The sequence below is a fragment of the Saccostrea cucullata genome, unplaced genomic scaffold (assembly GCF_032062105.1).
Source record: "Saccostrea cucullata isolate Sc308-1 unplaced genomic scaffold, CSIRO_AGI_Scuc_v1 ctg16080, whole genome shotgun sequence".
Classification (NCBI taxonomy): domain Eukaryota; kingdom Metazoa; phylum Mollusca; class Bivalvia; order Ostreida; family Ostreidae; genus Saccostrea; species Saccostrea cuccullata.
Window position 1 is genome coordinate 1 of NW_026927501.1, and position 11,593 is coordinate 11,593.

At 36.7% G+C, this 11,593-nt stretch overlaps 2 protein-coding genes across 2 annotated transcripts; both read right to left on the reverse strand.

The window, feature by feature from the left end:
• Window positions 1–368: 368 nt before the first annotated feature.
• LOC134274667 (uncharacterized) lies at window positions 369–4,805 on the reverse strand. Its single transcript, XM_062756927.1, has 8 exons — window positions 4,776–4,805; window positions 3,790–4,069; window positions 2,435–2,986; window positions 2,119–2,327; window positions 1,724–1,973; window positions 1,487–1,591; window positions 1,232–1,392; window positions 369–926 (listed from the first exon to the last, which is right to left on the reverse strand). The coding sequence occupies exons 1-8, from the start codon at window positions 4,803–4,805 to the stop codon at window positions 504–506; spliced, it is 2,010 nt and encodes a 669-aa protein (XP_062612911.1). The 3' UTR covers window positions 369–503.
• A 10-nt stretch (window positions 4,806–4,815) lies between these two features.
• Window positions 4,816–11,226, reverse strand: LOC134274665 (uncharacterized). The gene has a single exon (XM_062756925.1). The coding sequence runs from the start codon at window positions 11,224–11,226 to the stop codon at window positions 4,816–4,818; it is 6,411 nt and encodes a 2,136-aa protein (XP_062612909.1).
• Window positions 11,227–11,593: the final 367 nt, after the last annotated feature.

Below are 11,593 nucleotides of genomic sequence, written 5' to 3' on the forward strand. Positions count from 1 at the left end.
AGAATAGTCATAACAGTATTACATAATTATGAATAAAGAAAGCAATCCATTTTTAATTCCTACTGAGGCCCACTCTTACCCTCGGGGTTACGATTTGACGAGAGTCTACAAATGAACAAAAACGTGGTGGACCGACAGACAGCAGTAAAGCAATGCATTCCTTTCTTCGAAGGGAGGCATAACAGGTTTTAGGGTATAAATATTAATTAAGATGATGCGTTAGTGTATACTCTGTGGAATTGTTCACACAGCCAAGACACTGTAAAAAAGAAATGTGACATTAAATCACACACAACTATTTAATTGATAAGACCATGCCTTAGCAAAAATAAAATGCTTGTATAGATTGAATTAAACTGGCCCATTTTCTTATCATAAAGGCGCTAATATCAATAAAAAATGGTTACATTCAAACACATGGAAGTAATCTTTGTCTAAGATCTGATGGTAAGCTGTGATGAATATCAAGTCATAAACACGTACTGTAGAGCAAATACTGATAATCAACCAACGACTGAATCCCAAACACAGTTCTGTGATGAAAAACTGAATGTAAGTCCGCTAGTACATGACTGTACCCAGGGATTCAGTCCATTATCGCAGTGTATGTACTTGTGGGGGTCTTGGTGTGGGAACATCGTGATCCCTTTATCTAACTGATCCTGGGTACAAGGGTTAGATGAGGTGTGTGTGTCTTCAATACAGGTCTGGCTCTCCTGATTCCAAACTAAATTTGAAGCACAAAGCATGACCCAAGCATGGCCCCATACGTCACAGTGAATGAATTTTGTGTTATCTCTTGAGTATGCAAAGAAGAATTGGTGGTTTATCAGCGCTTGTGCGGTACAGGGATTCGCCATGTCAGGGTCCAGTGGAGTCTTGTCTTTAGATATGGTTGCAGTTGTAGATCCACAGGAATGGGAACCCTACAATTTACATAATGTTTATGAACAATTATGTTGGGGTTATCATAGAATTAAATAATGTTCAAAAATGGATGAGAGAAATCTTTATATTTTTCTCGTGGCTTCTTTTCATTTTGCCTTGTTTTGTATAGAGCTGACAGTGGCTGAAACTTGGACACCCTTGACATGGCAACACATAAACCATCAAATATGGGGTTAAATCGCTTTCTACCAAAATTTGTTTTATAATACTTGACACAAAAAATTAAAATAAATATCTAAAATGATTCAAATAATATGGGAAATTTAAGTAAATTCCTTAAAACCTGGTGATATCTTTCTCCACTGGGACACTGTGTGACGTACATCTTTTGCTGAAAGTCACACTTAATAAACTTGGTGTCGTCATAGGGGTGGGGATGGTACATCTCGTTGTTTTGTATAGCACTGGCTGTGCAAGGATTTGCAATCACAAGCTCGTTAATACCTGAAAGTAAAGCAACATAGTTTCTCTAGCTAAATGCTTTTTCTAATCCTGAGCTATGCTAATTTACTTTGATTATAGAAAGCAAAACACATACCTCCCGTTGTACCGCATAAAAATTCCTTGTACTTCCCATGCATTTGAAAATCCAACTTAGTGCATGCGCGCTCTACGTGATTTTGACGACACACTATTTCAACATCTATTATTATGAAATATTAAAATATATTTATTATTATTATAAATTTAAAAATGCATGTTTATTAAATTTTACTTTATACTGATACATGACTATAGATGTTCAGTATTTATTAAATTAGGATGTTTTGTATACCTATTTTATTTTCCGTAATGAATATTGCTTGATATTTGGCGTCGCTACAGTTTTTCAGACCAGCTGCTTCTGGAGGAAGTTTTGTTCCTACAAAGGTCGCATACAACTGGCGTCCGTCTACAGTTCTGTTAATGTAAAGAACGGCCGGATGACCATCGGTGGCCGTTAGTTTGTCATTGTACAGGACTGGACTGGGGTGGGGGTTGTCGTAGGACGTGTACACATGGACAATTCCACAATTAACAGACACCTTTCAAAATGAAAATTATGGACAAAAACGGACAACATGTTTATTATAACATGTATAGAGACCAGAAAAAAGGATGAGATATACAAAAATTGGGTTTGTGATGAAAATATGTACTCTTTCAATTTGGTGTTTAAAGGAAACTTACATTCATCTTTGTATGTATGGAATTGTTGTTGTGATGATCATTATGTTTGGTTGGTAGGGTAATTGTGACCTGGTCAGTAATGTTGCGCTCTATTGGCCTTGGTTCAGTATTTTCTGTTGTGGCAGTTGGTGATATGGTTGATCCAAATATATCAGTTACCGGACCGGTGATGGGTGGCTTGGTGTGATCAATATTTATCACAACTGGAGCTGTAATATAAGAAGGGATATTTAATGCTGAGACGTAGTCTGCTTGTATTAAATATGAATTTATATTACAAATAAAAATATCCAATCCTTTTGAAAAAGTTGCATACCTCGGCATGCAGCTTTCTTTATTTCGTACACCAGGGCGTCAATATCGGAAAACTCAGTAATGAAGAAAACGTGCGTACAGTTTGGATAACTTGCTACCTCATTCAATTCTTCCTCATTGACATTTCCTATTCCGATTGCAAATAAAACAATACCATCGTCTTTAGCGTATAAAGCTTCCTGAACGGTGCTATTAAATAAATTGGAGTACCCATCTGTGATGACGAGTCCAACTTTTACTGCATTCGGTCTCGAGTTGTAACCGAAGACAGAGGTTCTAGCAACACGGATGGCTGAGGCAGTGTTTGTCCCCCCAGCATCATACTGAATGTTATCGATCCCAGTATTTATAGCACTGTGAGTATTGTATTGTCCAAATCCAAACTCGACGCGTGCATAATCACTGAAAGAGATGACCGCCACTTCAACTGCATCAGACCCGATTTTGAATTGTTTTGTGGTATTTTTAACAAATTCCAGCATTCGCAGGAAATTTAAGAATGCAATGCTTCCTGATCCGTCCAGCATGAATGCTAAATCTATTTGACATTTCTCTGCTATTAAAAATATATATATATATATAATCAGTAAATAAAGGAAATCTTTCTTGGTTTACATGTATGCTGGGAAAGAGGTAGAGCCAAGTTATGCATAAATGGCCCTGTACTTATATCAAATAATTAACTATCACCCTCTTTCCCATTTTATATGTCAAAATAAAGTAGACACTTGGTGCTTTCATTTTCTATAATAAAATTTCGTTTTGAGAATCCAGATATTGGAAAACATGGTTTGAGAAATTGCAATGTTCTTGAAATTTGCAGAAAACATGCGTATTTCACTACCTTCAGCAAAGAATTAAGATATGAGCACAGCCCACGATCCAAAAAATAAAAAATGTGTTTTGATCTTCAGAAACAGAGCTTTCATTATGTATTTGCATATTTTGGATCAGAGGTTGTGCTCTATATGAAATATTGAAAAAATTCCTCAATTTTAGGCCATTTTCAAAGGAATTTACACAATTTAACACAATATGAGGAAAATGACGCATTTGATGACGTCATAATCAATTGACTAGATGAAAAATTACGTCACAATTAATAGATACATGGTCACCAACACTCCAAGTAATAAATACTGCACTTGCAACCTAAACTGATCGGTTTTGATTTTTCGGAAATTCTCAGGGCCAAATAAGGCCCAACCTGGCTCTTGCTCTTTATAATGAATTCACAATTAATTTTCAAACACTAATAGACTTTCTCAAATTTGATCAAGAAACGAACGAAAAATTTCAAAGAAGTAATTTTCAAGATGAATTTGGTATAGATAAAGGTAAACTTGAGAGCCTTACCATCTGGGATTTTGTTTACTTCCGTTATAAACTGAGAGGCAGATCTTCCTTTGTGATAGTTGTGTACCCAGAAATCTGCCTGCTTTTCTAGGACACCAGGAGTATTGTTACCGACAAGCTGTTGTAGTTTCAAACTAGCGGCTAATCCGGAATACAGAGGTTTGGTGAGATCCTGCCAAACTGTTCTTCTCCAATCAATGTGAAGCTTTTCCTTGATAGCCTGACACATGTCTTCTAATCCGTGGCAGTGTTTAGTGGACTCAAACTCGGATTTTTGTATCTGTGCAGTAAAGATGCTAAATACTAATGTTGCTTGCCAAATATTTAGCAACTGTGTTTATAACATTTCAGATTCGATACATGCAATTTAATGAACACGCGTTACTTTAAATTAAAATTTGCCAATTTATATACGTTCTTTTCTAGTAACACCATTATACGATTCGATATTTCAACTGTTCCATTATTAAGCAGAGCTGCCAACATTCTGAAATGACAAATAGTAAGGCGGGGTCTAAGGACCAACTAGGCCCCCTGCCCCTGAAAATGTTTTGTAAATGGGCATGCAATCTGTGTTTCATTTTTTTTTACTTTAAAACATTGACATGAATGTGATCGGCCTTTAAAAACCAAAATGACGATACAAGCAAGCGTTGTAAGAATAACAAGAAATCTGTGAGCGAATGCTCACTAGTAATACCCCCGCTCTGATACGAATGTATGCTTTTATGTAATTAATTATACATGTATGCTAAAGAAATGTAACTTTTTAAGTATTTATTTTCATTTAAGGTTAATTCTTTATCATCATTAAAGTTTATGCAGAAAGTATCTGTAAAAATACATAGAAACAAAAGCATCTTGTTAGAAATATATATATATACTGATATTGTGTTTGCTTTTCACATGATCATATACTAGTATATATAAATAATTAACATATCAATGAATTATGGAATTATTCACACTGTTAAAAAGGTTCTTACCTTCCTCACACAAGTTTTCCTCTGTTTCATGGTATCATATTCAAAATAGTTTTACCCAAGGCACAGCCATATGGAGATGGAAATGGTCTGAATAATGAATGGGAATCGTGCTTGTAATTTCTGATTCATCAAAATGTTTATTGATGAAAATACGGTCAAGTGAGCCTCCTTTTTTGTGAGTTGGTGACTGACTATAATCAATAAATCCATAGTACCGAAACAATTCGTTTAATGATTTGGCTTTAGGATTTGTAAAATTCAAGTTGAAGTCGCCACATATTATAGTAGGAACACAATCTGTAGGAGTGTGACTAAGTAGTCTGTCCAATTGCTTGAAAAACAATGTATTTTGAGTATTTGGTGGAACATACAAGAGAATGAGCATCAGACGTTTACTTGGATTCATCCTACAGGACAACACAAGACACTGGTACTGCAAATTGACACCTTCACAACGCAATTCTGACACAACACGAAATGATTTCTTCACATAGGTTGCTATTCCACCTTGCGGTCTTCTGTTTTGAACAGAATAATCTTGACGATAGAGATGGTATTCTGGACTAAGTTCAAGACTTTCAGTTGATACACTTGAGTGAAGCCAGGTTTCGGACAAGGCTATAACGTCACTGGTGCTGATGTACTGGTCCACTGAAAGGCACTGGTAGTGAGGACAGACAGAATTAATGTTAAGTACACTGATTTTAAAGAAACTGTCTGGTGGTGCTGTGACAGAACATGGAATACTCAATTTGAAGCTGTTATCTTTCCGAATTCTCTCCATTTCTTTGACAGTCCTGGGGTCAGAGGTGATCTTTGATGATTGAAATTCACCTAGAATGTAAAGGCCTTCTTTAGTTTTGACCCTGCTTAATGCTGTATACATTTGCCCAGCTTTGAATGCTCCTTTCATTGATATCACTAGATTATCAACAGTCCTACCCTGGGCTTTATGAATGGTAACACCCCATGCCAGGGTTAGAGGAAATTGTGTCCTTTTTGCAGTTATTTTTCTATGTTTCACAGTTACCTCATGAACTGAAATAGGTGTGGATATCTCATCAGGTACAATACGGTGAAGTTTGGATCTCAGTTTTTCACCAACTCTTTGTTCATCAAAGTGTACTAACACATATTTAGGTCTGTAATCACTAAACAGAGGGTCAGCTGGATCTGGATGCTGAGGTAGAAAACCAGTCACTGTTCCTGTGGCAGAGTTGGTTAATCCATCACTAGTATCTACATTTGTCGTCATCATAACTCTCGCCCGTTTAGCTATTTTCAGTTCTTGCAACATTCCACCTGGTTTCTTCTTTTCGTCGAATGCAATGTTTTCAATACGACCAGTTTGTTGATCTGTCTTGGAGTCTATAGCTGACACTTTAATTACTGGTGATTCTATGCTCTCTAACATTCGATTGTTATGTTCATCAACATCTTTATTGAAAGCAAATATATGCAGCGCTTGTTTAGGATATGTTGGTGAGGAAACATTTATTTCTCTGTTCTTAATGAGCTGTATATCATTGTCAGTATGCTTAGATGATCTTATTCTGTTGAGAGCCTTAGCGAATTCAACATCATCTTTCTGCCGCATTATTTGGTGAAGTTCCAGCACTCGGAAATTTTTCTTCCACAATGAACCATACATTGATGCGATAGAATCAGAAACTGTGTCAAACACTGGTCTTTGGGCGACTGGTGGCAGCTGGGAGAGGTCACCTACAGCTAAAACTGATACCCCACCAAAAGGCTCATCGGATGTCATAATCTCTGACAGACGTCTGTGAACAGTATACAGGTGATCAGCTCCAACCATGGAAATCTCATCAATAATCAAAAGGCAAAGATTTCCTAGTTTTTGTCGCATACTAGACAGCTGTTCTCCTGAGAGTCTGATATAGTCATCGCGCTTGGACTGATTAACTGGTAAACTGAATGCAGAATGCAAAGTGTGACCTTCAATGTTAAAAGCAGCCACACCAGTGAAAGCACAGACCATGACAACAATGTCATCTTCTCCTTGACCTACGCCTAACAATTTGTTTGCTGTCTGCACTATGGTTCTGATTAAGTGTGATTTCCCAGTGCCTGCTCCTCCAGAAATGAAGACATGGAATGGCTTTGGACGTTTGGCTGTTTTATAAGTCATTGACATTTCTATGCACCATTCAACAATGAATTGGTGGATTTCTTGCTGTTCAGCATTCAGAGATACTGTCATACTAAGCCACTGCTGAGCTGATATCTTCCTACTGTCCAATTCATACTGATAAGCAACCAACCCAAGATCTGATGTTTCATTTCCATGCTCAGGAATAATGGCTTCAAACTCTGGATCTTGTTGTGCTCCCCTGTTTCTATCTTCTCTCTCCTGTTGTTCTGTTTGTGGAGCTAGTGATGCCCAGGCATCTTCAGGAGGCCCATTCTCTTGAAGTTCTTCAACAGCTTGTGCATACTCTTCATTGTTTGGTTCAAAATAGTTCATTCTGTCACAAAAGGTTGGTCTACAATTGATGTATTTTGTTTTGTATGTACCATCTTCACCCAACAGGTCTTTGGTTTCATCTCTCCATGGTTTGTACAGTAACAGTTTGGAGTGATAGTACTGCTCAGGTTGTTTCAAGATGGAGAACTGATGAGATCTGATAATGACTGGTCTGGAACGGAGAGTTAAGGTTGTTGATTTATTTTTCAACTTTATGGATTTAGGAAGATTGTTGATTACAGTTTCTGGATCAAGTGATGTTTCCTCTAGGAGGTCTGGATCTGGGTTGGTATTTGTTTTCCGAGCATATGAATAATTTGCTGCAAAATCTGCAAGGCAAATGTGTTCAATGCAATCAGGCCTAAGTTGATATTTTTCCAGCATGCCTTCCTGGAATAGGTTTTCATCATCATCATCAAGCTCCTGTATAACTTTCATGGGTTTCAAAAGTTTTGTCCTATTCTCAGCTAAATCTGTATGAAGGAAAATGACCTGGCGTGATCCTTTAGTGAGTGGTAATGGCAATAATCTATACACTGCCTCTTGGGCACTGACTTCACGATGGGAAAGGAATTTCTTAGATACAGTCTCCATCATCTTCTTTGGACCAGCTGGTGCTGAATTCTTACTAACAGACTTTAAGACATCACCCAATGTTTTCTCTGGTTTGCTTACATATGATGCCACATACATTATACAGGCATACACATTTGTGACATACTGAAGATCAAGGTTTGCCTGCCAGGCTTTCATCAGGGTTGGGCTGTAATTGTTAATAAAGCAGTCAGATGGATTACGTTTGTACAATATAGCAGGCTGGCCTTGCTTTGTTTTAATCCAAGTTAATGCCTTCATATACAAAGCTTCAGGAATTTCAAGTTCTTCCAACAAAGCTTCTAATGTAACACCTGGATTACCGGTATGTTGCACATCTTCCACTTGACCCATAACTGCTGTCAACAACTCTGTGTAGATTGTTTGTGTTCGTTTGTCTGGTATATCCGTTGGTGGATGCACAACTGTAGTTTTACAAACAGGTGGCTTTGGAAAACTGAATCTGCATTTTGTTCCATGGGTTTTGCATGTGAAAGAGTGAATATGGCGTTGCACCGTTTGAATCAGAGATGCAAGATGATCATCTTGTTGTGGAATTGTACATGCAACATATTGATCAATGAAGGCAGCTACATGTTCAGGAGAGTTTTGTGATATTGAAGGTGCATTTTTAACCCATAGTAGCATATGGCAGTGGGGTGATCCCCTTTGCTGGAATTCTATCCTGTATTTGTAATCTTGTATTTCTCCGATGGGTTTTGACTTTCCAAGAACTAGTGTTGACATGAAGAGCTGAAGTCTATGATCGAAATGCCTTGCAGCTGTAACAGGATTAGTCCGTAACCAAGTGCTTTTTTGTTCCCAAGTCATGTTTTCTACTTGTTCATCCGACAGTTTCTGATTATGTTGTGCAGCTATCACTTGAATTGTATCTTTCCACTTCATGTCAGCAGAGGACAATGTCAGGAACCATGTACAGCTTCCCAATTGTCGTATCATTCCTAAAAGGTCATACAGTAATTTGTTAAAGAAGGCTGGTGATCCACGAACATTTTGTAGGAAATGATAGCTAAGGTCAGAGCGGGCTAGACGCCTCATTTCTTCAGCATTCTTTATCTGGCCTGCTGTTATTTTCTCCAACTGATGTTGTCCTTTACATTTTCTCATGGCAATACTTAGACAGTCAGCAACCTTTTTGGCTTCACTTCTATACTGTGCATAAAACAAATACTCTGTGGAGGCTGCAAAGCGGTTGTCACAATTGAGAATTCTCTGATTGAAGTATTTTACTAATGAAATTGGTCTCCTGCGCTGACAGTCAAATCCAAATTTTCCTGTAGGAAATAATGTAGGAAAGGCCATTTCTTCACTATGTTTATCTGCAAACAGCCCTATTGGCTTTTTACCTTCTCCTGGTGCTAAATTCAATAAAAAGTCTTTGTCTGCACTAATGTCTCTTGGTTGCAAACAAGAATCAAAAGGCAAACCAGTCACTTCTGATCGATCTTCTATTTCATTGTCACTTCCTTCATTGTCTGATTCCTGTCCTTGTTCTGACGGTTGATCTGTCTCACTGGATGAACTTGGTAAAACATGTATAGTGCCACTGTTTGATGTACCATTGCTTGTCAAAGCCTCCCAGAGTTGTGGATTATCTTCACTGCTGTCCTCTTGCCAGTTATCATTGATTATGATGTCCTGATAATGAGGATTTTGTTGTACATTCTTAAGATGATGTAAAGAATCCATAATTTTCCAAGGTCTTATTGACTGAACAATAACATGACCTCTGTACTCTATTTTGCGTTTCAATTTCACTGTTATACACGATGAAGATGATGGAAGACGAGGTAACATGGAACAGGTCTCCTCTGGATTTACTGGCACATTTACAACGCATCCATGTACTGCCTTCTGTTTACCACGGGGCAAAGCAAGGATTTTCATAAAAGGAATCCGTTTGCTTATTAAAGTTGATTCTAATGTTGACAAATCTCTCAACTGCTCTGGTATATCATCTAGAATTAATGAATTTGCTATAGCTTGCACAGGCATCATATTACGTTTCAAATTCCATGTGCATGTGGTGCAAATATACTGTTCCCCATCAATGCTTTTCTTTTGTGTATTGCATATTTCTAACAATTCTTTGTCACACATAGTCAAGACATTTTCATTATACAATACAACACATTCTCTGTACATTAGCCTATGGCAAACAGAACAGATATATGATGGTCCTTGTTTAATCATCTGCAGAAAAGTTTGTATTGCATTTTCAGTTTCTGTTGTTTTCGCTGCTCTCTGTTCCTTCATTTGGTTTCTGTTTTTTTCTCGAGTGTTAGATTTGGTTAATTCATCAAGAGTTTTTCGTTTTTCTATTTTCTGTTTTGTGTCTTTCTGTTTAATTTCAGTTTTGGCCTTTTCATTCAGTTTTTTTCTTTTCTCTTGCCTCTGTTTTGTGTCTTTCTGTTTAATTTCAGTTTTGGCCTCTTCACTCAGTTTTTTTCTTTTTTCTTGCCTCTGTTTTGTTTCTTTCTGTATAATTTCAGTTTTGGCCTCTTCATTCAGATTTTTTCTTTTTTCTTGCCTCTGTTTTCTGTCTTTCTGTTTAATTTCAATTTTGGCCTCTTCATTCAGTTTTCTTCTTTTGTCTTGCCTCTGTTTTGTGTCTTTCTCTTTAATTTCAGTTTTGGCCTCTTCATTCAGTTTTTTTCTTTTTTCTTGCCTCTGTTTTGTTTCTTTCTGTTGAATTTTGTTTTTGGCCTGTTCATCCAGTGTTTTTCTTCTCTCCTGCCTCTGTTTTGTGTCTTTCTGTTTAATTTCAGTTTTGGCCCCTTCATCAAGTGTTTTTCGCTTCTCTTCCTTTTGTTTTTTGTCTTTCTGTTTAATTTCAACTCTAGTCTCTTCATCAAGAGTTTTTCTTTTCTCCTGTTTTCTTTTTTTGTCTATTTGTTTAACTTCCAACTGTTTAGCTTCTGGGAGAGTTTTTCTCCAATTGGCTACTCGCACACTACTAGGATTATAAGATATAGTCTTCTTTACTCTACTGGTTGGAATGTCACTATCTAACTGAGAATCATCATTAATATTGGTCAACTTCCTTTTGACTTCTTCCATTGACGATACCGTATCTATATCTTGGTTATTTTTCACCATCTGAAGTTTCCAATGTCTCTGTTTTATAATTTCTCTTTCAATAAAAGAATATTGCACCTCAGTTTCCTTTTTGTGTTCTGTTATAAAATTGGCAGTAGGTACTGAATAGGAAGTTTTCACATAATCTGCTGATTGCACCTGTTTACTGGTAGATGGTTTTGAAGTATCATTTGAATCATTTTTTCTCTTCCTTGCACGCTGTCTTCTCTCTTTTATTTTTTCGTCTGTAGATTTTTTCTTTCTTGGCATTCTAATAGGTTAGTCTGGAAATGAGTAATGAATTTTAATATTTTCGTTAAAGTGTTACCACACGAAATGCTGAGCTGATATCATATATATACAGAGAAATAATTTACTGAATTCATAAAACATGAAAATAAAAGAACAATTAAATACAAACTTATTGAATTGATACATTGCTAATGAATAAAAGCTATATGAAATCCTAAAATTGATTAAAAATTTATCATGAAACAGCTGAGCATCATGTGATAACAATAAAATGATCTTCATCTGTGAAGTCTTTATCTTTGGCATCTAAAAAAGATTAAATAAAGAAAATAGAATGTAAATAAGGCATTAAAATTAACAAAGAGTGTGTTTAAATTTCAATTAG